This window comes from Ranitomeya imitator, chromosome 4, assembly GCF_032444005.1.
Source record: "Ranitomeya imitator isolate aRanImi1 chromosome 4, aRanImi1.pri, whole genome shotgun sequence".
In the NCBI taxonomy this organism is placed as follows: domain Eukaryota; kingdom Metazoa; phylum Chordata; class Amphibia; order Anura; family Dendrobatidae; genus Ranitomeya; species Ranitomeya imitator.
The window spans coordinates 720,505,709-720,532,273 of record NC_091285.1 but is presented as its reverse complement, the minus strand read 5'-3'; the positions used below and the strand labels follow the sequence as shown (position 1 = coordinate 720,532,273).

The 26,565-nt window shown below is 48.6% G+C and overlaps 1 protein-coding gene across 5 annotated transcripts in view; it reads left to right on the top strand.

Moving 5' to 3' along the window:
• The window catches only part of NLGN2 (neuroligin 2), a 250,363-nt gene that overhangs the window by 212,090 nt on the left and 11,708 nt on the right, over positions 1 to 26,565 (top strand). For all 5 annotated transcript variants that reach the window (XM_069767582.1, XM_069767579.1, XM_069767580.1 and 2 more), the window contains 2 exons: positions 1,241 to 1,390; positions 3,289 to 3,474. In XM_069767582.1, the coding sequence (XP_069623683.1) occupies positions 1,241 to 1,390; positions 3,289 to 3,474 (336 nt within the window). The remainder of the gene's footprint in view (positions 1 to 1,240; positions 1,391 to 3,288; positions 3,475 to 26,565) is intronic.

Sequence of the window (26,565 nt, the reverse complement as noted above, 5' to 3'; positions counted from 1 at the left end):
ATAGACCCTGTGTAGGATTAGCAGATTACTATAGACCCTGTGTTGGGATTAGCAGATTACTATAGACCCTGTGTAGGGATTAACAGATTACTATAGACCCTGTGTAGGGATTAGAAGATTACTATGGACCGTGTGTAGGATTAGCAGATTACTATAGACCCTGTGTAGGGATTAGCAGATTACTATAAACCCTGTGAAGGGATTAGCAGATTACTATAGACCCTGTGTAGGGATTAGCAGATTGCTATAGACCCTGTGAAGGGATTAGCAGATTGCTATAGACCCTGTGAAGGGATTAGCAGATTATTATAGACCCTGTGTAGGGATTAGCAGATTACTATAGACCCTGTGTAGGGATTAGCAGATTACTATAGACCCTGTGAAGGGATTAGCAGATTATTATAGACCCTGTGTAGGATTAGCAGATTACTATAGACCCTGTGAAGGGATTAGCAGATTACTATAGACCCTGTGTAGGATGAGCAGATTACTATAAACCCTGTGAAGGGATAGCTAATAGACTATGTGTAGGGATTAGCAGCGAGGCTATAGACCCTATGTAGGGATTAGCAGATTACTATAGACCCTATGTAGGGATTAGCAGATTACTATAGACCCTGTGTAGGGATTAGCAGATTGCTATAGACCCCGTGTAGGGATTAGCAGATTGCTATAGACCCTGTGAAGGGATTAGCAGATTATTATAGACCCTGTGTAGGGATTAGCAGATTACTATAGACCCTGTGTAGGGATTAGCAGATTACTATAGACCCTGTGTAGGGATTAGCAGATTACTATAGACCCTGTGTAGGGATTAGCAGATTGCTATAGACCCCGTGTAGGGATTAGCAGATTGCTATAGACCCTGTGAAGGGATTAGCAGATTATTATAGACCCTGTGTAGGGATTAGCAGATTACTATAGACCCTGTGTAGGGATTAGCAGATTACTATAGACCCTGTGTAGGGATTAGCAGATTATTATAGACCCTGTGTAGGATTAGCAGATTACTATAGACCCTGTGAAGGGATTAGCAGATTACTATAGACCCTGTGTAGGATGAGCAGATTACTATAAACCCTGTGAAGCGATAGCTAATAGACTATGTGTAGGGATTAGCAGCGAGGCTATAGACCCTATGTAGGGATTAGCAGATTACTATAGATCTCTGTGTAGGGATTATTAGCAGATTACCCCAGATTACGGCTGATCTCTGACTTCCTCTCTCTGTACCTTGCAGATATTCGGGACAGTGGGAAGAAACCAGTCATGATGTTCATCCACGGCGGCTCCTACATGGAGGGGACCGGGAACATGTTTGACGGCAGCGTCTTGGCCGCCTACGGCAACGTGATCGTCGTTACCATGAACTACCGGCTTGGAGTCCTCGGTACGTCACCGCCCTGCGGCTCTGCCCCATTACCCACTACAGGGTCCCGGCCCTCAGTATCATTGCCTTATGGCTCTGCCACATCACCCACTAGAGGGTCCTGACCCCCGTTATCACCGCCCTGCAGCTCTGCCCCAACAGCCACTGCAGTGTCACGGCCAGCCTGTATCACTGCCCTGCGGCTCTGCCCTATCACCCACTAGAGGGTCCCGGCCGCATCACCCATTAGAGGGTTTCGGCCCCCCAGTATCACTGCCCTGCAACTGCCCCTTCACCCACTACAGGGTCCCGCCCCCGTTATCACCATCCTGCAACTCTGCCCCATCACCCACTACAGGGTCCCAACCCCTCCGGTATCACTGCCCTGCAGCTCTTCCCTATCACCCACTAGATAGTCCCGGCCCACCAGTATTTATTATGATGGAATATAGGCTGAACTGGATGGACAAATGTCTTTTTTCGGCCTTACTAACTATGTTACTATGTTACTAGTATCATTGCTCTGTGGCTCAGCCCCATCACCCACTACAGGATCCCGGCCCCTGGTATCACCTCCTTGCGACTCTTCCCCATTACCCACTACAGGGTCCCGGCCCCCCAAATATCACCGCTCTGCGGCTCTGCCCCATCACCCACTACAGGGTCCCTGGCCCCCGGTATCACCACCCTACAGCTCTGCCCCATCAGCCACTGCAGGGGTCCTGGCCAGCCAGTATCACCGCCCTGAGGCTCTGCCGCATCACCCACTAGAGGGTCCCGGCCCCCCAGTATCACTGCCCAGCAACTCTGCCCCATCACCCACTACAGGATCCTGGCCCCCCGGTATCACCTCCTTGCGACTCTTCCCCATCACCCACTAAAGGGTCCTGGCCCCCCAGTATCACCGCGCTGCCCCATCACTCACTACAGGGTCCCTGCCCCCCGGTATCACCACCCTGCAGCTCTTCCCCATCACCCACTACTGGGTCCCGACCCCAAGTGTCATCGCCCTATGGCTTTGCCCCATCACCCACTGCAGGGTCCCAGCTCCCAGTGTCATCGCTCATCACCCACTACAGGGTCACGGTCCCCGATGTCACTGCACTGCGGCTCTGCCCCATCACCTTGGTTTCATCTCCCTGCGGCTCTGCCCCATAACCACTACAGGGTCCCGGGCCCTCGGTATCGCCCTGCGGCTGTAACCCATTACCCACTACAAGGTCTCGACCCCCCGATGTCATCGCCCTGTGGCTTTGCATCATCACCTATCCTGGCCCCCGATGTCATACCCTGCAGCTCTGCCCCATCACTCACTGCAGGATCCTGGCCCCTGATGTCATTGCCCTGCCCCATCACTCACTGCAGTGTCCCGGTCCCCCAATATCATTGCCCTGCGTCTCTGCCCCATCAGCCACTGCAGGGTCCCGGTCCCCCAGTATCATCGCCTGTGTGCCCCACCGTTGGCGCACCACCTGGAGCGCAGCAGTCATCCCACCAGAATCATGTGATGGGCGCCCGTACAGTGGAGGTGACTGACTCTGGTCTCTTCCCTACCTCTTTGGCTCCCTGTGTGCCCCACCGTTGGCGCACCACCTGGAGAGCAGCAGTCACCCCACCAGAGTCATGTGATGGGCGCCCGTACAGAGGAGGTGACTGACTCTGGTCTCTTCCCTACCTTTTTGGCTCCCTGTGTGCCCCACCGTTGGCGCACCACCTGGAGAGCAGCAGTCACCCCACCAGAGTCATGTGATGGGCGCCCGTACAGAGGAGGTGACTGACTCTGGTCTCTTCCCTACCTCTTTGGCTCCCTGTGTGCCCCACCGTTGGCGCACCACCTGTGGCGCAGCAGTCACCCCACCAGAGTCATGTGACGGACACCTGTACGGAGGAGGTGACTGACTAATTTCTTCTATCTTTAGGCTTTCTAAGTACAGGAGACCCAGCAGCCAAGGGTAACTATGGCCTCCTGGACCAGATCCAGGCCCTGCGTTGGTTGGAGGAGAACATTGGCCATTTTGGAGGAGATCCCGAGAGAATCACCATTTTTGGGTCCGGCGCTGGAGCTTCGTGTGTCAGCCTCCTCATCCTCTCCCACCATTCTGAAGGTTAGCACTGTGACCCATCTCCTCTGCTCACAGCATTGATTGACAGCACCGTCTCCTTTGCGCATGCGTCGATCGACACATTCCTGGCGCATGTTCAGAACACGGCGCCGGCTGCCATCACGGCAGGGAGGGAGCTTCAGATGTCCCAGCGTGGCGTGGCCTGAGCTCTTCATCAGCACTATAGTTTCTTAAGAACCTCCCTGCAGAGTCATTGGATGCTGTGGCCCTTCTGAGCGCCAGGTCCCATACGGGGACGACATAAGGACCTGGAGGAAATACCACTGTTCTCCCCAATCTGCTGCTGGTTTTTGGCCCCTCCTCACTGTATGTAACTCTACTCATTTTAGCCTCATGGGCTCTCGTACGCCCCCCGATAGTGACCTGTCCTGACCTGAGAACTGAAGGGTCGGGCACAATGAGGTGCCACACTGACCCCTCTGTCCCCCAACAGTTAGGAGACCCCAAACGCTACAGCACACAGACATGAAATATCAGCAGAAAACAAAGAACAGAAAGGAGAACAAAGTGGAGTTTTATACAACGAAAAGGAATCAGCAAGAACATGAAATCAGGGAGAACATGTAATGATGGAGAACATGTAATCGGGGGGAAGATGTAATGAGGAAGAACATGTAACCAGGGAGAACATGTAATCGGGGAGCACAGTAATCGGGAGAACATGTAATGATGGAGAACATGTAATCGGGGAGAACATGTAATCGGGGAAACATGTAATCAGGGAGAACATGTAATCGGGGAGCACATGTAATTGGGGAGAACATGTAATGATGGAGAACATGTAATCGGGGAGAACATGTAATGATGGAGAACATGTAATCGGGGAGAACATGTAATTGGGGAGAACATGTAATGAGAAAGAACATGTAATCGGGGAAACATGTAATTGGGGAGAACATGTAATCGGGGAGAACATGTAATCAGGGAAAACATGTAATCGGGGAGAACATGTAATCGGGGAAAACATGTAATCGGGGAGAACATGTAATTGGGGAGAACATGTGATGAGGAAGAACATGTAATCAGGGAGAACATGTAATCGGGGAGAACATGTAATCGGGGAAAACATATAATTGGGGAAAACATGTAATCAGGAAAAACATGTAATCGGGGAGAACATGTAATCGGGGAGAACATGTAATCGGGGAAAACATGTAATCAGGGAGAACATGTAATCGGGGAAAACATGTAATCGGGGAGAACATGTAATCGGGGAGAACATGTAATCGGGGACAACATGTAATCAGGGAGAACATGTGATGAGGAAGAACATGTAATCAGGGAGAACATGTAATCGGGGAAAACATGTAATCGGGGAGAACATGTAATTGGGGAGAACATGTGATGAGGAAGAACATGTAATCAGGGAGAACATGTAATCAGGGAGAACATGTAATCAGGGAGAACATGTAATCGGGGAGAACATGTAATCGGGGAAAACATATAATCGGGGAAAACATGTAATCGGGGAGAACATGTAATCGGGGAGAACATGTAATCGGGGAAAACATGTAATCAGGGAGAACATGTAATCGGGGAAAACATGTAATCGGGGAGAACATGTAATCGGGGAGAACATGTAATCGGGGAGAACATGTAATCGGGGAGAACATGTAATCAGGGAGAACATGTAATCGGGGAGAACATGTAATCGGGGAGAACATGTAATCGGGGAGAACATGTAATCGGGGAGAACATGTAATCGGGGAGAACATGTAATCGGGGAGCACATGTAATTGGGGAGCACATGTAATAGGGGAGAACATGTAATAGGGGAGAACATGTAATCGGGGAACACATGTAATCGGGGAACACATGTAATAGGGGAGAACATGTAATCAGCAGGAACGTAATCAGGGAGAACATGTAATCTGGAGGAACATGTAATCAGGGAAAACTTAATTTCCTTCTATGACAGAATCACTGACTGGGTGGATCAGGGAAATGCTGTAGATATAGTATATCTTGCCTTCAGCAAAGCATTTGACAAAGTATCTCACACCATCCTTATTGAAAAAAATGACTAAGTATGGAATGGACAAGGCAACTGTTAGGTGGATTCCTAACTGGCTTAATGATCGGACCCAAAGAGTGGTCGTAAATGGCTGCACATCCAGTTGGAAGAATGTATCAAGTGGGGTACCACAGGGTTCTGTCCTGGGCCCTGTATTATTCAGCATCTTTATCAATGATTTAGATGAAGGAATTGAGGGTACACTTATTAAATTTGCTGATGACACAAAGCTCGGAGGGATAGCTAGTACTAGAGAAGAGAGAGGATATAAATAAACTGGAGCAGTGGGCAGCAACTAACAGAATGGTTTTTAACAGGGAAAAATGCAAAGTACTACATCTGGGCAATAAAAATGAAAAAGCATTTACAGAATGGGAGGAATAGGGCTAAGGAACAGCACGTGTGAAAAAGACTTGGGTATAGTAATAGATCACAGACTGAACAAAAGTCAACAGTGTGATGCAGCAGCAAAAAGAGCAAATACAATTCTGGGATGTATTAACAGAAGCATACAGCCTAGATCATGTGAAGTCATTATTGCCCTCTACTCCTCCTTGGTCAGACCTCATCTGGAATACTGGGTCCAGTTTTGGGTGCCACATTTTAAAAAAGACATCAACAAACCGGAGCAAGTTCAGAGAAGAACGACCAGAATGGTGACCGGTCTGCAAACCATGTCCTGTGAGGAACGGTTACAGGATTTGGGAATGTTTAGCTGCAAAAAAGAAGACTGAGAGGAGACTTAATAGCTGTGTACAAATATCTCAGCGGCTGTCACATTATAGAAGGATCATCTTTATTATCATATGCACAAGGAAAGACTAGAAGTAATGGGATGAAACTGAATGGGAGGAGACACAGATTAGATATTAGAAAAAACTTTTTGACAGTGAGGGAGATCAATGAATGGAACAGTCTGCTACAAGAGGTGGTGAGTTCTCCTTCAAGGGAAGTCTTCAACCAGAGGCTGGACAAACATCTATCTGGGATGATATAGTGAATCCTTCATTGAACAGGTGGTTGGACCAGATGACCCAGGTGGCCCCTTCCAACTCTACCATTCTATGATTCTATGTATGGAGCCTGTATGGAATATGCATAGAGCATGTGTGGAGCCTGTATGGAATCTGTGTGGAGCATGTATAGAGCATGTTTAGGGTCTGTATGGAGCTTCATGAGGTCTGTATGGAGCATGTATGAAGTCTATATGGAGCATGTATATAGCCTGTTTGGGGGTCTGAATGGAGCATGTATAGAGCCTGTTTGTGGTCTGTATGGAGCATGTGTGGGGTCTGTATGGAGCATGTATAGAGCCTGTTTGGGGTCTGTATGACGCATGTATAGAGCCTGTTTGGGGTCTGTATGGATTCTGTATGGAGCATGTATAGAGCCTGTTTGGGGGTCTGTATGGATTTTGTATAGAGCATGTATGGAGCCTGTTTGGGAGCATGTATAGAGCCTGTTTGGGGTCTGTATGAAGCCTGCTTGGGGTCTGTATGAAGCCTGCTTGGGGTCTGTATGTAGCCTGCTTGGGGTCTGTATGGGGCATGTGTGGAGTCTGTATGGAGCATATATAGAACCTGTTTGGGATCTGTATGGAGCATGTATAGAGCCTGTTTGGGGTCTGTATGAAGCATGTATAGAGCCTGTTTGGGGTCTGTATGGAGCATATATAGAACCTGTTTGGGATCTGTATGGAGCATGTATAGAGCCTGTTTGGGGTCTGTATGAAGCATGTATAGAGCCTGTTTGGGGTCTGTATGGAGCATATATAGAACCTGTTTGAGATCTGTATGGAGCATGTATAGAGCCTGTTTGGGGTCTGTATGAAGCATGTATAGAGCCTGTTTGGAGTCTGTATGGAGCATGTATAGAGCCTGTTTGGGGTCTGTATGGATTCTGTATGGAGTATGTATAGAGCCTGTTTGGGGTCTGTATGGATTCTGTATGGAGCATGTATAGAGCCTGTTTGGGGTGTGTATGGAGCCTTCATGAGGTCTGTATGGAGCATGTATAGAGCCTGTTTGGGGTCTGTATGGAGCATGTATAGAGCCTGTTTGGGGTATGTATGGGCATGTATAGAGCCTGCTTGGGGTCTGTACAGAACCTGTTTAGGGTCTGTATGGAGCCAGTTTGGGGTCTGTATGGAGCATGTATAGAGCCTGTTTGGGGTCTGTATGAAGCATGTATAGAGCCTGTTTGGGGTCTGTATGGAGCATATATAGAACCTGTTTGAGATCTGTATGGAGCATGTATAGAGCCTGTTTGGGGTCTGTATGAAGCATGTATAGAGCCTGTTTGGGGTCTGTATGGAGCATATATAGAACCTGTTTGGGATCTGTATGGAGCATGTATAGAGCCTGTTTGGGGTCTGTATGAAGCATGTATAGAGCCTGTTTGGGGTCTGTATGGAGCATATATAGAACCTGTTTGAGATCTGTATGGAGCATGTATAGAGCCTGTTTGGGGTCTGTATGAAGCATGTATAGAGCCTGTTTGGGGTCTGTATGGAGCATATATAGAACCTGTTTGGGATCTGTATGGAGCATGTATAGAGCCTGTTTGGGGTCTGTATGAAGCATGTATAGAGCCTGTTTGGGGTCTGTATGGAGCATATATAGAACCTGTTTGAGATCTGTATGGAGCATGTATAGAGCCTGTTTGGGGTCTGTATGAAGCATGTATAGAGCCTGTTTGGAGTCTGTATGGAGCATGTATAGAGCCTGTTTGGGGTCTGTATGGATTCTGTATGGAGTATGTATAGAGCCTGTTTGGGGTCTGTATGGATTCTGTATGGAGCATGTATAGAGCCTGTTTGGGGTGTGTATGGAGCCTTCATGAGGTCTGTATGGAGCATGTATAGAGCCTGTTTGGGGTCTGTATGGAGCATGTATAGAGCCTGTTTGGGGTATGTATGGGCATGTATAGAGCCTGCTTGGGGTCTGTACAGAACCTGTTTAGGGTCTGTATGGAGCCAGTTTGGGGTCTGTATGGAGCCTGTTTGGGGTCTGTATGGAGCATATATAGAACCTGTTTGAGATCTGTATGGAGCATGTATAGAGCCTGTTTGGGGTCTGTATGGAGCATATATAGAACCTGTTTGAGATCTGTATGGAGCATGTATAGAGCCTGTTTGGGGTCTGTATGAAGCATGTATAGAGCCTGTTTGGGGTCTGTATGGAGCATATATAGAACCTGTTTGAGATCTGTATGGAGCATGTATAGAGCCTGTTTGGGGTCTGTATGAAGCATGTATAGAGCCTGTTTGGGGACTGTATGAAGCATGTATAGAGCCTGTTTGGGGTCTGTATGAAGCATGTATAGAGCCTGTTTGGGGTCTGTATGGAGCATATATAGAACCTGTTTGAGATCTGTATGGAGCATGTATAGAGCCTGTTTGGGGTCTGTATGAAGCATGTATAGAGCCTGTTTGGGGACTGTATGAAGCATGTATAGAGCCTGTTTGGGGTCTGTATGAAGCATGTATAGAGCCTGTTTGGGGTCTGTATGGAGCATATATAGAACCTGTTTGAGATCTGTATGGAGCATGTATAGAGCCTGTTTGGGGTCTGTATGAAGCATGTATAGAGCCTGTTTGGGGACTGTATGAAGCATGTATAGAGCCTGTTTGGGGTCTGTATGGATTCTGTATGTAGCATGTATAGAGCCTGTTTGGGGTGTGTATGGAACCTTCATGAGGTCTGTATGGAGCATGTATAGAGCCTGTTTGGGGTCTGTATGGAGCATGTATAGAGCCTGTTTGGGGTCTGTATGGGCATGTATAGAGCCTGCTTGGGGTCTGTACAGAGCCTGTTTAGGGTCTGTATGGAGCCAGTTTGGGGTCTGTATGGAGCCTGTTTGGGGTCTGTATGGAGCATGTATAGAGCGTGTTTGGGGTCTGTATGGAGCCTGTTTGGGGTCTGTATGGAGCATATATAGAGCTTGTTTGGGATCTGTATGGATTCTGTATGGACCATGTATAGAGCCTGTTTGGGGTCTGTATATAGCATGTATAGAGCCTGTTTGGGGGTCTGAATGGAGCATGTATAGAGCCTGTTTGTGGTCTGTATGGAGCGTGTGTGGAGTCTGTATGGAGCATGTATAGAGCCTGCTTGGGGTCTGTATGGATTCTGTATGGAGCATGTATAGAGCCTGTTTGGGGTCTGTATGGATTCTGTATGGAGCATGTATAGAGCCTGTTTGGGGTCTGTATGGAGCATGTATAGAGCCTGCTTGGGGTCTGTATGGAGTCTGCTTTGGGTCTGTATGGAGCCTGCTTGGGGTCTGTATGGAACCTGTTTGTGGTCTGTATGGGGCATGTGTGGAGTCTGTATGGAGCATATATAGAACCTGTTTGGGGTCTGTATGGAGCATGTATAGACCCTGTAACGGGGTCTACTGTGCTGTAGTACCTTTCAGCACCCTCCGTATTTCAGGAGGTCCATTCTGCTTTTGCTGGATTCTGAATGAAGGACGCTGGCTAGGATTTCTTGATTACATATAAAAGCTGACTGCTACTCCAGGTATTTCCAGTCTAAAAGAACCCACTTTATTTACAACACACAGAATATATAACACAGATACACAGGGCAGGCCAATAGAAAAAGCAGGCCAGACATACATTACAATAGCCGCAGGGGGCCGGAGCCTGCTGGTATTTACTGTGGGAATTACAAAGGTGGGGGAGGTCAGAAGGAGAATATCTTGTTCCCTCTGCCCAGGGATGCAGCCTGTGGACTGATGCATTTCACATGGAACCTATTATACATAATATATATACTGCATAACATATTCTTGGTGCTGGGGGTCCTGTAACACGGCTCCCCTTTTCAGCGACGCGATCGGCATACACAGTCTGATCCTTAACGGATCGGTTTGGGGATGACCGAAGTTTATGGGGTTGGTACAAATTCCGTTTGTCGACTTAGTCCATCGGCATTACCGTTTTGTTTGCCGGGTCTGTAGTGGATGGTGAAGTCCAGAGGTTGTAGGGCTAAACTCCACCGCAGTAATCTGGCGTTGTCTCCGGAGACCCGATTAAGCCAGACTATGGGATTATGGTCCGTTAGGAGGGAAAACTGTCGTCCATACAAATATGGTTGTAACTTTTTGAGTGCCCATATATTGCCAGGCACTCCTTCTCGATGGCCGCATAGCTTACTTCACGGGGCAGTAGTTTCCGACTCAGGTAAGCTACCGGGTGTTCTTGGCTGTCCGGCCCGACTTGGCTTAGTACTGCCCCAATCCAAACATAGAAGTGTCTGTGTGAACAAGGAAACCTTTAGTTGGATCGGGTGCGGCCAATACAGGGGTATTGGTGAGGGCGTCCTTTAGCTGGCGGAAGGCTTCCTCACACTCTGGGGTCCAGGTTACCTGGCAGGGTTGGTTCTTACGGGTCAGATCAGTGAGGGGCTTGGCCACGCTGCTGTAATTGGGAACGAATTTCCTGTAATACCCCGCTGTCCCTAGAAACGCCATGACCTGGGTTTTAGTGCGTGGGGTGGGCCATTTGGCTATGCCCTCAATCTTGGCTGGTTCTGGTCGCTGTTTCCCACTTCCCACCCAATGCCCTAAATACTGAACCTCTGCTTTGCCCACGTGACGCTTGTTTGGGTTCAGGCTGATTCCGGCCTTGTGGATCCTGTCTAATACTGTCTCTAGGTGATTTAGATGCTCTTCCCATGTCGCGCTGTAGATGGCGATGTCGTCCAGGTAGGCACAAGCATAGTCCTGGAGACCATCTAGAAGCCGGTCAGCCAGCCTCTGGAAGGTCGCCGGGGCAGTCTTCATCCCGAATGGCATAACTCGAAACTGGAATAAGCCGAACGGGGTGACAAATGCCGACTTGGGAATAGCATCAGGACTAAGGGGAATCTGCCAGTAGCCTTTGCATAGATCGATGGTGGTCAAATACTTTGCCCCCGCCAGCCGGTCTAACAAGTCATCCACACGCGGCATGGGATACGCATCCGTCACTGTTTTCTCATTGAGCTTACGATAGTCTACACAAAACCGTGTAGTCCCATCCTTCTTGGGCACTAACACTACGGGGGATGCCCAGGGACTATCTGACTCTTCAATGACCCCTAAGCACAACATCTCTTGTATCTCTTGTCGCATCCCTTCTCGTACAGACTCAGGGACGCGGAAGGGGGGTTGTCGCAGTGGGGTCTGATCCTGGATCTCAACCTTGTGTTGTGCCAGGTGAGTGTACCCGGGTTTCCCCGAAAACATCCTCTGTCGCTGCCTCAACAACTCCTCCGCCTGCTGTCTCTTCCGGGGACCTAAGTCTTCACCCCAGTGTACCTGGTCCCATGTTTTAGACTGAGTCCTCTCCCCTAAGACATCAGGCAAGGGAAGTCCGGCTAAATCCTCTGCTTCAGGTGCACAGATGGCCACTACCTCTTCAGGGCGCTCCCGATAGGGCTTCAGCATATTCACGTGGAACATGCGGATAACCCTGGGGTCGTCACAATCGGCGACATTATAGGTGGTGTCGGCTATTTTCCCCACTACCTGGTAGGGCCCCTGCCATGCAGCTTGGAACTTGTTCTGCCTAGTGGGCTCTAACACCAGGACCTTCTGCCCTATTTCCAAGGTGCGCTCTCTGGCCCTCCGATCGTACCATACGTGCTGGCGCCGCTGGGCCACCTGCATGTTCCCACGTACAGCCTGGGTCAGCTCCTGTAGGCGGTCCCGGAATTCCAGCACATAGGGTACAATAGGAACCCCTTCTATGATGCCCTCCCCTTCCCAGTGTTCTAGCACTAAGTCTAGGGGTCCCCTTACCCGTCTCCCGTAGACCAGTTCGAATGGGGAGAACCCCGTGGATTCTTGTGGCACCTCTCGATAGGCAAACAGGAGGTGAGGCAAGAATTTCTCCCAGTCCCTGTAGGTCCTGGTAAAAGTCCCAATGAGTTGTTTTAACGTCCCGTTAAAGCGTTCACACAACCCATTGGTTTGCGGGTGGTACGGGGCGCTTCTAATGGACTTTATGCCGCACAGCTTCCACAGTTGGTTGGTCACCTCTGCTGTAAACTGGGTACCCTGGTCTGAGATAATCTCCCGGGGAAATCCAACCCGTGAGAAAACCTGGAGCAGGGCAGCCGCCACCGTCTCTGCCAGTATGTTAGGTAACGCAACCGCCTCTGGATACCGTGTGGCTTAATCTACCACTGTCAATATATACCTTTTCCCAGACGGACTGGGTTTGGCTAAAGGCCCTATCAGATCGACCGCTACTCGGCTAAATGGTTCCTCCACAATGGGAAGGGGGCGTAATTTGGCCTTGCATCGATCTTCCCTCTTGCCAATGCGCTGGCAACTGTCACAGGTCTGGCAGTATTGACGGACATCATAGGTTAGCCCTGGCCAAAAGAAGTTTTGTGTCAGACGATGCCTGGTGCGACTGACGCCGAAGTGCCCGGCCAAGGGTATGTCATGGGAGATTCGCAGTAACTCCTGCCTATACTTCTTGGGAACTACCAGCTGTCGTTTTATAGTGGGGCTCATCCCTGTGTGGTGCTGCTCTGTGATCCGGTAGAGGAGTCCCTGCTTCCATATAAACTGTTCCCCTTCCAGTACCCCTCTCCCCTCCTGTGCCTTCCCACGATATCCCTCCAATGAAGGATCCTCAAGTAACTCCCTCTTAAATTCATCTGGGGTGGCCCAAGAAATGTGTCTGGCTATGGGAATACGTGTAGAGCTGGGATGTCTTTCCTGGGCCTCCTCTGAGTGTGATTCTGCCTCCGCAGCTCGAGCTTCTCTCCGTGTGGTCACAGGATATGTCTCAGCTAGAGGGGCAACCGAGAAGGCAGACAACATGGGCCCCAAGTCATTTCCCAGCAAAACGTCTGCAGGCAAATCCTCCATCTAGCTGATCTCAACAAGGCCATCCCCAACTCCCCAGTTCAGGTGAATCCGGACAGTGGGCAGTCGATGTATGGCTCCCCCTGCTACACGGACTGCCACTGTCCGGTCCGTCTTCTCTTGGTCCCGGACGAGATGAGGCTTCACAAGGGTCAAAGTTGCTCCGGAATCTCTTAGTCCCTGCATGCGTTTCCCATTAACCCACATGACCTGTCGATGCTGCTGTCGATTATCTGCCCGGGCTGCCTGCACGGGGTCTACTTCATGCAGCACTTCCTCCATGTCTTCCACCCCTTGGTTAGTTGTAGCCCCCAATGCCGGGTCAGCTTCGCCTTGGTAGCAGTGTACAGCGGCCCGGCGGAAGGTAGCTGTTCCCGCCTTTGGCCACTGGGTATGCTGAGTCCGGTTGGGACATTGTCTTTGCAGGTAGCCCAGCTGACGGCAGGTGTGGCATCGCGCCCCAGGGGAAATGTGGTAGGCCGGGTTTCTAGCTGGACCTCCTACAATCTTCGGTGGTTTGGAGCCCTCCAGGTCCATGGGCGGACCCCTAGTGACCATCTTTGATCCGGACAACTGAGGCCTCCTGGCGTCATGATGTTCATCGGCCAGACGAGTGGCTTCCTCAAGAGTCATTGGCCGCCTGTCCCGAAGCCATTCCTGTGTCTCGGGGTTTAGTCCATTAAAGAATCGTTCTAACAAGAAGAGCTGGAGGACGTCCTCCTTAGTGGTTGCTTGGCTCCCTTGTACCCACTGTAGCAGTGACCGCCGTAATTTAAAGGCCCATTCAGCGTGGGTATCGGTTACTCGTTTTATAAGTCCGCGGAAATTTTGGCGGTATGCCTCTGGTGTCAGCGCATACCGGGCCAAGATCACTTCTTTGATCCGCTCATAGTCCATACAGTCCTCATCAGGTACCGTGCGATAGGCGTCCGCTGCCCGGCCTGTCAGCTTGCTGGCCAGAATTTGAACCCATTCCTCCGGCTTCACTTGATGAAGGGCACACTGCCGCTCAAAGTCCTGCAAAAAGCCATCAATGTCTTCCTCTGCCTCCCCCAACTGTCGGAAGGCATTATACTGGATCTTTTTGTGGCTTACTGTTGAAGGTACCTGGTCGGAGGCCACAGCTCCCCTTGCTCGCTAACTCTCCTCTCTCCGCTCTGCCATCTCCATCTTGGCCAGCTCCATTTTCACTCCATGTGAAATGCATCAGTCCACAGGCTGCGCCCCTGGGCAGAGAGGACACAATATTCCCCTTCTGTCCTCCCCCCACCTTTGTAATTCCCACAGTAAATATCAGCAGGCTCCGGCCCCCTGCGGCTATTGTAATGTATGTCTGGCCTGCTTTTTCTATTGGCCTGCCCTGTGTATCTGTGTTATATATTCTGTGTGCGGTGAATAAAGTGTGTTCTTTTAGACTGGAAATACGTGGAGTAGCAGTCAGCTTTTATATGCTCTCACATAATCAAGGAATTCCAGCCAGCGTCCTTCATTCAGAATCCAGCAAAAGCAGAGTGGACCTCCTGAAACACAGGGTGGTACTGAAAGAGGTACCCCAGCTTGGTAGACCCCGTTACAGCCTGTTTGCAGTCTGTTTGGATTCTGTATAGAGCATGTATAGAGCCTGTTTGGGGTGTGTATGGAGCCTTCATGAGGTCTGTATGGAGCATGTAATGAGCCTGTTTGGGGTCTGTATGGAGCATGTATAGAGCCTGTTTGGTGTTGTGAATTCTGTGGCAGAGCTCCCTCCTGTGGTCACAAGTGGTACTTCGGTTGGTTCTCTCTGTGAGCTTCCGTTGGTGGAGGAAAGTGGTACTGCGGCTTCTGAGTTTCCTTCCTCAGGTGATGTGGTGAAGTCGTTAGGTGCTGCTCTATTTAACTCCACCTAGTGCTTTGATCCTGGCCTCCAGTCAATGTTCTAGTATTGGACCTGTTTCCTCCTGGATCGTTCCTGTGGCCTGCTGCTCTGCATAGCTAAGTTCCTCTTTGCTATTTGTTTGCTGTTTTTTTCTGTCCAGCTTGTCAATTTGTTTTTTACTGCTTGCTGGAAGCTCTGGGACGCAGAGGGTTTACCTCCGTGCCGTTAGTTCGGTACGGAGGGTCTTTTTGCCCCCTTTGCGTGGTTTTTGTAGGGTTTTGTGTTGACCGCAAAGTTACCTTTCCTATCCTCGCTCTGTTCAGAAAGTTGGGCCTCACTTTGCTAAGTCTATTTCATCTCTACGTTTGTCTTTTCATCTTAACTCACAGTCATTATATGTGGGGGCTGCCTTTTCCTTTGGGGTATTTCTCTGAGGCAAGGTAGGCTTATTTTCTATCTTCAGGCTAGCTAGTTTCTCAGGCCGTGCCGAGTTGCATAGGGAGCGTTAGGCGCAATCCACGGCTGCCTTTAGTGTGGTTGGAGAGGATTAGGGATTGCGGTCAACAGAGTTCCCACGTCTCAGAGCTCGTTCTTGTTTTTTGGGTTATTGCCAGGTCACTGTATGTGCGCTGACCTCTATGTCCATTGTGGTACTGAATTACTTTTCATAACAGTACTGGAGGCCAAAAGTACTAATGATTCCCAATAGAGGGGAAAAAGAAGTTCTGAGACCATTTTTTTTTCTTTGCACTGTGTTTTGCCTTTTTTTTTCCCTAGACATTTGGGTGGTTCAGGACACAGGTGTAGCAATGGACATTAAAGGTCTGTCTTCATGTGTGGATCAGCTCACGGCAAGAGTACAAAGTATTCAAGACTTTGTGGTTCAGAATTCTATGTTAGAACCGAGAATTCCTATTCCTGATTTGTTTTTTGGAGATAGAACTAAATTTCTGAGTTTCAGAAATAATTGTAAACTATTTCTGGCTTTGAAACCTCGCTCCTCTGGTGACCCAGTTCAACAAGTTAGGATCGTTATTTCTTTTTTGCGTGGCGACCCTCAGGACTGGGCATTTTCTCTTGCGTCAGGAGATCCTGCATTAAGTAATATCGATGCATTTTTCCTGGCGCTCGGATTGCTGTACAATGAGCCTAATTCTGTGGATCAGGCAGAGAAGAATTTGCTGGCTCTGTGTCAGGGTCAGGATGAAATAGAGGTATATTGTCAGAAATTTAGAAAGTGGTCCGTACTCACTCAGTGGAATGAAGGTGCGCTCGCAGCTATTTTCAGAAAAGGTCTCTCTGAAGCCCTTAAGGATGTCATGGTGGGATTTCCTATGCCTGCTGGTCTGAAAGAGTCTATGTCTTTGGCCATTCAGATCGGTCGACGCTTGCGTGAGCGTAAATCTGTGCACCATTTGGCGGTATTACCTGTGCTTAAACCTGAGCCTATGCAGTGCGATAGGACTTTGACCAGAGTTGAACGGCAAGAACACAGACGTCTGAATGGGCTGTGTTTCTACTGTGGTGATTCCACTCATGCTATCTCTGATTGTCCTAAGCGCACTAAGCGGTTCGCTAGGTCTGCCACCATTGGTACGGTACAGTCAAAATTTCTTCTGTCTGTTACCTTGATCTGCTCTTTGTCATCCTATTCTGTCATGGCATTTGTGGATTCAGGCGCTGCTCTGAATTTGATGGACTTGGAGTATGCTAGGCGTTGTGGGTTTTTCTTGGAGCCCTTGCAGTGTCCTATTCCATTGAGAGGAATTGATGCTACGCCTTTGGCCAAGAATAAGCCTCAGTACTGGACCCAGCTGACCATGTGCATGGCTCCTGCACATCAGGAGGTTATTCGCTTTCTGGTGTTGCATAATCTGCATGATGTGGTCGTGTTGGGGTTGCCATGGCTACAAGTCCATAATCCAGTATTAGATTGGAAATCCATGTCTGTGTCCAGCTGGGGTTGTCAGGGGGTACATGGTGATGTCCCATTTCTGACTATTTCGTCATCCACCCCTTCTGAGGTTCCTGAGTTCTTGTCTGATTACCGGGATTTATTTGATGAGCCCAAGTCCGATACCCTACCTCCGCATAGGGATTGTGATTGTGCTATCGATTTGATTCCTGGTAGTAAATTCCCAAAAGGTCGACTGTTTAATTTATCTGTGCCTGAGCACGCCGCTATGCGGAGTTATGTGAAGGAGTCCTTGGAGAAGGGGCATATTCGCCCGTCGTCATCACCGTTGGGAGCAGGGTTCTTTTTTGTAGCCAAGAAGGATGGTTCACTGAGACCTTGTATAGATTACCGCCTTCTAAATAAGATCACGGTTAAATTTCAGTATCCCTTGACATTGTTATCTGATTTGTTTGCTCGGATTAAGGGGGCTAGTTGGTTCACCAAGATAGATCTTCGTGGTGCGTATAATCTTGTGCGTATTAAGCGAGGCGATGAGTGGAAAACTGCATTTAATACGCCCGAGGGCCATTTTGAGTATCTAGTAATGCCATTCGGACTTGCCAATGCTCCATCAGTGTTTCAGTCCTTTATGCATTACATCTTCCGAGAGTACCTGGATAAATTCCTGATTGTGTACTTGGATGACATTTTGATCTTCTCGGATGATTGGGCGTCTCATGTGAAGCAGGTCAGAACGGTGTTTCAGGTCCTGCGTGCTAATTCTTTGTTTGTGAAGGGATCAAAGTGTCTCTTTGGTGTTTAGAAGGTTTCATTTTTGGGGTTCATCTTTTCCCCTTCTACTATCGAGATGGACCCTGTTAAGGTCCAAGCCATCCATAATTGGACTCAGCCGACATCTCTGAAAAGTCTGCAAAAGTTCCTGGGCTTTGCTAATTTCTATCGTCGCTTCATGTGCAATTTTTCTAGTATTGCTAAACCATTGACCGATTTGACCAAGAAAGGTGCTGATTTGGTCAATTGGTCTTCTGCTGCGGTGGAAGCTTTTCAAGAGTTGAAGCGTCGTTTTTCTTCTGCCCCTGTGTTGTGTCAACCAGATGTTTCGCTTCCGTTCCATGTCGAGGTTAATGCTTCTGAGATTGGAGCAGGGGCTGTTTTGTCGCAGAGAAGTTCTGATTGCTCGGTGATGAAACCATGCGCCTTCTTTTCCAGGAAGTTTTCGCCTGCTGAGCGAAATTATGATGTGGGCAATCGAGAGTTGCTGGCCATGAAGTGGGCATTCGAGGAGTGGCGTCATTGGCTTGAAGGAGCTAAGCATCGCGTGGTGGTCTTGACTGATCATAAGAACTTGACTTATCTCGAGTCCGCCAAGCGGTTGAATCCTAGACAAGCTCGTTGGTCGTTGTTTTTTGCCCGTTTTGACTTTGTGATTTCATACCTTCCGGGCTCTAAAAATGTGAAGGCGGATGCTCTGTCTAGGAGTTTTGTGCCCGACTCTCCGGGTGTATCTGAGCCGGCGGGTATCCTCAAAGAGGGAGTAATTGTGTCTGCCATCTCCCCTGATTTGCGGCGGGTGCTGCAAAAATTTCAGGCTAATAAACTTGATCGTTGCCCAGCGGAGAAACTGTTTGTCCCTGATAGGTGGACGAATAAAGTTATCTCTGAGGTTCATTGTTCGGTGTTGGCTGGTCATCCTGGAATCTTTGGTACCAGAGAGTTAGTGGCTAGATCCTTTTGGTGGCCATCTCTGTCGCGGGATGTGCGTCCTTTTGTGCAGTCCTGTGGGATTTGTGCTCGGGCTAAGCCCTGCTGTTCTTGTGCCAGTGGGTTGCTTTTGCCCTTGCTGGTCCCGAAGAGGCCTTGGACACATATCTCTATGGATTTTATTTCAGATCTTCCCGTCTCTCAAAAGATGTCAGTCGTTTGGGTGGTCTGTGATCGCTTCTCTAAGATGGTCCATTTGGTACCCTTGTCTAAATTGCCTTCCTCCTCTGATTTGGTGCCATTGTTTTTCCAGCATGTGGTTCGTTTACATGGCATTCCAGAGAATATCGTTTCTGACAGAGGTTCCCAGTTTGTTTCGAGGTTTTGGCGAGCCTTTTGTGGTAGGATGGGCATTGACTTGTCTTTTTCCTCGGCTTTCCATCCTCAGACTAATGGCCAGACCGAACGAACCAATCAGACCTTGGAAACATATCTGAGATGCTTTGTTTCTGCTGATCAGGATGACTGGGTGTCCTTTTTGCCTTTGGCTGAGTTCGCCCTTAATAATCGGGCCAGCTCGGCTACCTTGGTTTCACCGCTTTTCTGCAACTCTGGGTTCCATCCTCGTTTCTCTTCAGGGCAGGTTGAGTCTTCGGACTGTCCTGGTGTGGATACTGTGGTGGACAGGTTGCAGCAGATTTGGACTCATGTAGTGGACAATTTGACTTTGTCCCAGGAGAAGGCTCAACGTTTCGCTAATCGCAGACGCTGTGTGGGTCCCCGACTTCGGGTTGGGGACTTGGTTTGGTTATCTTCTCGTCATATTCCTATGAAGGTTTCCTCTCCTAAGTTTAAACCTCGTTTTATTGGTCCATATAGGATTTCTGAGGTTCTTAATCCTGTGTCTTTTCGTCTGACCCTTCCAGATTCTTTTTCCATTCATAACGTATTCCATAGGTCATTGTTGCGGAGATACGTGGCACCTATGGTTCCATCTGTTGATCCTCCTGCCCCGCTTTTGGTGGAGGGGGAGTTGGAGTATATTGTGGAGAAGATTTTGGATTTTCGTGTTTCGAGGCGGAAACTCCAGTATCTGGTTAAGTGGAAGGGTTATGCTCAGGAAGATAATTCCTGGGTCTTTGCCTCTGATGTCCATGCTCCCGATCTTGTTCGTGCCTTTCATATGGCTCATCCTGGTCGTCCTGGGAGCTCTGGTGAGGGTTCGGTGACCCCTCCTCAGGGGGGGGGGTACTGTTGTGAATTCTGTGGCAGAGCTCCCTCCTGTGGTCACAAGTGGTACTTCGGCTGGTTCTCTCTGTGAGCTTCCGTTGGTGGAGGAAAGTGGTACTGCGGCTTCTGAGTTTCCTTCCTCAGGTGATGTGGTGAAGTCGTTAGGTGCTGCTCTATTTAACTCCACCTAGTGCTTTGATCCTGGCCTCCAGTCAATGTTCTAGTATTGGACCTGTTTCCTCCTGGATCGTTCCTGTGGCCTGCTGCTCTGCATAGCTAAGTTCCTCTTTGCTATTTGTTTGCTGTTTTTTTCTGTCCAGCTTGTCAATTTGTTTTTTACTGCTTGCTGGAAGCTCTGGGACGCAGAGGGTTTACCTCCGTGCCGTTAGTTCGGTACGGAGGGTCTTTTTGCCCCCTTTGCGTGGTTTTTGTAGGGTTTTGTGTTGACCGCAAAGTTACCTTTCCTATCCTCGCTCTGTTCAGAAAGTTGGGCCTCACTTTGCTAAATCTATTTCATCTCTACGTTTGTCTTTTCATCTTAACTCACAGTCATTATATGTGGGGGCTGCCTTTTCCTTTGGGGTATTTCTCTGAGGCAAGGTAGGCTTATTTTCTATCTTCAAGCTAGCTAGTTTCTCAGGCCGTGCCGAGTTGCATAGGGAGCGTTAGGCGCAATCCACGGCTGCCTTTAGTGTGGTTGGAGAGGATTAGGGATTGCGGTCAACAGAGTTCCCACGTCTCAGAGCTCGTTCTTGTTTTTTGGGTTATTGCCAGGTCACTGTATGTGCGCTGACCTCTATGTCCATTGTGGTACTGAATTACTTTTCATAATAGTTTGGGGTCTGTATGGGCATGTATAGAGCATGTTTGGGGTCTGTACAGAGCCTGTTTGGGGTCTGTATGGAGCCAGTTTGGGGTCTGTATGGAGCCTGTTGTGAAATCTGTTGTCAAGCTCCCTCCTGTGGTCATGAATGATACTTCGGCTGGTTCTGTCCATGGGCTTCCTCTGGTGGTTGTGAGTGGAGCTGCGGCTTCTGAGTTTCCTTCTACAGGTGACGAGGTTAATTCGTTAGCTGGCTGCTCTATTTAACTCCACTTAGATCATTGCTCCATGCCACCTGTCAATGTTCCAGTATTGGTCTAGTTCTCTCCTGGATCGTTCTTGTGACCTGTCTTCCCAGCTGAAGCTAAGTTACTGCTTGTTTTTCTCTGGTTTGCTATTTTTCTGTCCAGCTTGCTATTTTGATTTTTGTCTTGCTTGCTGGAAGCTCTGGGACGCAGAGAGAGCGCCTCCGCACCGTGAGTCGGTGCGGAGGGTCTTTTTGCGCTCTCTGCGTGGTCTTTTTGTAGGTTTTTGTGCTGACCGCAAAGTTACCTTTCCTATCCTCTGTCTGTTCAGTAAGTCGGGCCTCACTGTGCTAAATCTATTTCATCTCTGTGTTTGTAATTTTTATCTTTACTCACAGTCATTATATGTGGGGGGCTGCCTTTTCCTTTGGGGAATTTCTCTGAGGCAAGGTAGGCTTTATTTTTCTATCTCTAGGGCTAGCTAGTTTCTTAGGCTGTGTCGAGTTGCATAGGGTTAGGAGCAATCCACGGCTATTTCTAGTGTGTGTGATAGGATTAGGGATTGCGGTCAGCAGAGTTCCCACGTCTCAGAGCTCGTCCTATATTATTAGTAACTATCAGGTCATTCCGTGTGCCCACTAGGTCCATTATTGTCCTTACCACCAGGTCATAACAGTACAGGTGGCCCAAAGTATTAATGCATCTCGATAGAGGGATAAAAGACGTTCTGAGACCATTTTTTTTTCTTTGCAGTGTGTTTTGTCTCTATTTTCCCATAGACCTTTGGGTGGTTCAGGATACAGGTGTAGATATGGACATTCAAGGTCTGTCCTCTTGTATGAATAATCTCACTGCAAGGGTACAAAACATTCAAGATTTTGTGGTTCAGAATCCGATGTTAGAGCCTAGGATTCCTATTCCTGATTTGTTTTTTGGGGATAGATCTAAGTTTCTGAATTTCAAAAATAATTGTAAATTGTTTCTTGCTTTGAAACCTCGCTCCTCAGGTGACCCTGTTCAACAAGTGAAAATCATTATTTCTTTGTTACGTGGCTACCCTCAAGACTGGGCATTTTCCCTTGCGCCAGGAGGTCCGGCATTGCGGGATGTTGATGCATTTTTTCTGGTGCTCGGATTGCTTTATGATGAACCTAATTCAGTGGATCAGGCAGAGAAAATCTTGCTGGCTCTGTGTCAGGGTCAGGATGAGGTAGAAATATATTGTCAGAAGTTTAGGAAGTGGTCTGTACTCACTCAGTGGAATGAATGTGCCCTGGTCTGAATGAGTCTATGTCTTTGGCCATTCAGATCGATCGACGCTTGCGTGAGCGTAAAGCTGTGCACCATTTGGCGGTATTATCTGAGCTGAGACATGAGCCTATGCAATGTGATAGGACTTTGACCAGAGCTGAACGGCAAGAACACAGACGTCGGAATGGGCTGTGTTTTTACTGTGGTCATTCCACTCATGCTATCTCCGATTGTCCTAAGCGCACTAAGCGTTTCGCTAGGTCTGCTACCATTGGTACGGTACAGTCGAAATTTCTTTTGTCCATAACTCTGATTTGCTCTTTGTCATCCTATTCTGTTATGGCATTTGTGGATTCAGGCGCTGCCCTGAATTTGATGGACTTGGAGTTTGCCAGGCGCTGTGTTTTTTTCTTGGAGCCCTTGCAGTATCCTATTCCATTGAGAGGAATTGATGCTACGCCTTTGGCCAAGAATAAGCCTCAGTACTGGACCCAATTGACCATGTGCATGGCTCCTGCACATCAGGAGGATATTCGCTTTTTGTGTTGCATAATCTGCATGATGTGGTCGTTTTGGGGTTGCCATGGCTACAGGTCCATAATCCAGTATTGGATTGGAAATGTATGTCTGTGTCCAGCTGGGGTTGTCAGGGGGTACATGTTGATGTTCCATTTTTGTCTATTTCGTCATCCACCCCTTCTGAAGTCCCGGAGTTTTTGTCGGATTACCGGGATGTATTTGATGAGCCCAAATCCAGTGCCCTACCTCCTCATAGGGATTGCGATTGTGCTATCAATTTGATTCCTGGTAGTAAGTTTCCTAAGGGCCGACTGTTCAATTTATCTGTGCCAGAGCACGCCGCTATGCGGAGTTATGTAAAGGAATCCTTGGAGAAGGGTCATATTCGCCCGTCGTCGTCACCATTGGGAGCAGGGTTCTTTTTTGTGGCCAAGAAGGATGGTTCTTTGAGACCTTGTATTGATTGACTTCTAAATAAGATCACAGTCAAATTTCAGTACCCTTTGCCGCTGCTGTCGGATTTATTTGCTCGGATTAAGGGGGCTAGTTGGTTCACCAAGATAGATCTTCGTGGTGCGTATAATCTTGTGCGTATTAAACAGGGCGATGAATGGAAAACAGCATTTAATACGCCCGAGGGCCATTTTGAGTACCTGGTTATGCCATTCGGGCTTTCTAATGCTCCATCTGTGTTTCAGTCCTTTATGCATGACATCTTCCGAGAGTACCTGGATAGATTCATGATTGTATATTTGGATGACATTTTGGTCTTTTCGGATGATTGGGAGTCTCATGTGAAGCAGGTCAGAATGGTGTTCCAGGTCCTTCGTGCGAATTCCTTGTTTGTGAAGGGGTCTAAGTGTCTCTTTGGAGTTCAGAAGGTTTCATTTTTGGGTTTCATTTTTTCCCCTTCTACTATCGAGATGGACCCTGTTAAAGTCCAGGCCATTTATGATTGGACTCAGCCGACATCTGTGAAGAGTCTGCAAAAGTTCCTGGGCTATGCTAATTTTTATCGTCGCTTCATCAGTAATTTTTCTAGTGTTGCTAAACCGTTGACTGATTTGACCAAGAGGGGTGCTGATGTGGTCAATTGGTCTTCTGCGGCTGTGGAAGCTTTTCAGGAGTTGAAGCGTCGTTTCTCTTCTGCCCCTGTGTTGTGCCAGCCAGATGTTTTGCTTCCGTTTCAGGTCGAGGTTGATGCTTCTGAGATTGCAGCAGGGGCTGTTTTGTCGCAAAAAAGTTCTGATGGCTCGGTGATGAAACCATGTGCCTTCTTTTCTAGAAAGTTTTCGCCTGCTGAGCGCAATTATGATGTTGGCAATCGAGAGTTGTTGGCCATGAAGTGGGCATTTGAGGAGTGGCGTCATTGGCTTGAAGGAGCAAAGCATCGCGTGGTGGTCTTGACGGATCACAAGAATTTGACTTATCTCGAGTCTGCCAAACGGTTGAATCCTAGACAGGCTCGTTGGTCGCTATTTTTCTCCCGTTTTGATTTTGTGGTTTCGTACCTTCCAGGCTCTAAGAATGTGATGGCTGATGCCCTGTCAAGGAGTTTTGTGCCCGACTCTCCGGGTGTTCCTGAGCCGGCGGGTATTCTCAAAGAGGGGGTAATTTTGTCTGCCATCTCCCCTGATTTGCGGCGGGTGCTGCAAAAATTTCAGGCTGATAGACCTGACCGTTGCCCAGCGGAGAAACTGTTTGTCCCTGATAAATGGACTAGTAGAGTTATCTCTGAGCTTCATTGTTCGGTGTTGGCTGGTTATCCTGGAATCTTTGGTACCAGAGATTTGGTGGCTAGATCCTTTTGGTGGCCGTCTTTGTCGCGGGATGTGCGTTCTTTTGTGCAGTCCTGTGGAACTTGTGCTCGGGCTAAGCCCTGCTGTTCTCGTGCCAGTGGGTTGCTTTTGCCCTTGCCGGTCCCGAAGAGGCCCTGGACGCATATCTCTATGGATTTTATTTCGGATCTCCCTGTCTCTCAAAAGATGTCGGTCATTTGGGTGGTTTGTGATCGCTTCTCTAAGATGGTCCATTTGGTACCCTTGTCTAAATTGCCTTCCTCCTCTGATTTGGTGCCATTGTTTTTCCAGCATGTAGTTCGTTTACATGGCATTCCGGAGAACATCGTTTCGGACAGAGGTTCCCAGTTTGTTTCGAGGTTTTGGCGAGCCTATTGTGCTAGGATGGGCATTGATTTGTCTTTTTCCTCGGCTTTCCATCCTCAGACAAATGGCCAAACCGAACGAACTAATCAGACTTTGGAAACATATCTGAGATGCTTTGTTTCTGCTGATCAGGATGATTGGGTGTCCTTTTTGCCTTTGGCTGAGTTCGCCCTTAATAATCGGGCCAGCTCGGCTACTTTGGTTTCGCCGTTTTTCTGCAATTCTGGTTTCCATCCTCGTTTCTCTTCAGGGCAGGTTGAGTCTTCGGACTGTCCTGGTGTAGATACTGTGGTGGATAGGTTGCAGCAGATTTGGACTCATGTGGTGGACAATTTGACATTGTCCCAGGAGAAGGCTCAACGTTTCGCTAACCGCCGGCGCTGTGTGGGTCCCCGACTTCGTGTTGGGGATTTGGTTTGGTTGTCGTCTCGTTATGTTCCTATGAAGGTTTCCTCTCCTAAGTTTAAGCCTCGTTTCATTGGTCCGTATAAGATTTCTGAGGTTCTCAATCCTGTGTCGTTTCGTTTGACCCTTCCAGCTTCTTTTGCCATCCATAATGTATTCCATAGGTCATTGTTGCGGAGATACGTGGCGCCTGTGGTTCCATCCGTTGATCCTCCTGCCCCGGTGTTGGTTGAGGGGGAGTTGGAGTATGTGGTGGAGAAGATTTGGGATTCTCGTATTTCGAGACGGAAACTCCAGTACCTGGTCAAGTGGAAGGGTTATGGTCAGGAAGATAATTCCTGGGTCTTTGCCTCCGATGTTCATGCTGCCGATCTGGTTCGTGCCTTTCATTTGGCTCGTCCTGGTCGGCCTGGGGGCTCTGGTGAGGGTTCGGTGACCCCTCCTCAAGGGGGGGGTACTGTTGTGAATTCTGTTGTCAAGCTCCCTCCTGTGGTCATGAATGGTACTTCGGCTGGTTCTGTCCATGGGCTTCCTCTGGTGGTTGTGAGTGGAGCTGCGGCTTCTGAGTTTCCTTCTACAGGTGACGAGGTTAATTCGTTAGCTGGCTGCTCTATTTAACTCCACTTAGATCATTGCTCCATGCCACCTGTCAATGTTCCAGTATTGGTCTAGTTCTCTCCTGGATCGTTCTTGTGACCTGTCTTCCCAGCTGAAGCTAAGTTACTGCTTGTTTTTCTCTGGTTTGCTATTTTTCTGTCCAGCTTGCTATTTTGATTTTTGTCTTGCTTGCTGGAAGCTCTGGGACGCAGAGGGAGCGCCTCCGCACCGTGAGTCGGTGCGGAGGGTCTTTTTGCGCCCTCTGCGTGGTCTTTTTGTAGGTTTTTGTGCTGACTGCAAAGTTACCTTTCCTATCCTCTGTCTGTTCAGTAAGTCGGGCCTCACTGTGCTAAATCTATTTCATCTCTGTGTTTGTAATTTTCATCTTTACTCACAGTCATTATATGTGGGGGGCTGCCTTTTCCTTTGGGGAATTTCTCTGAGGCAAGGTAGGCTTTATTTTTCTATCTCTAGGGCTAGC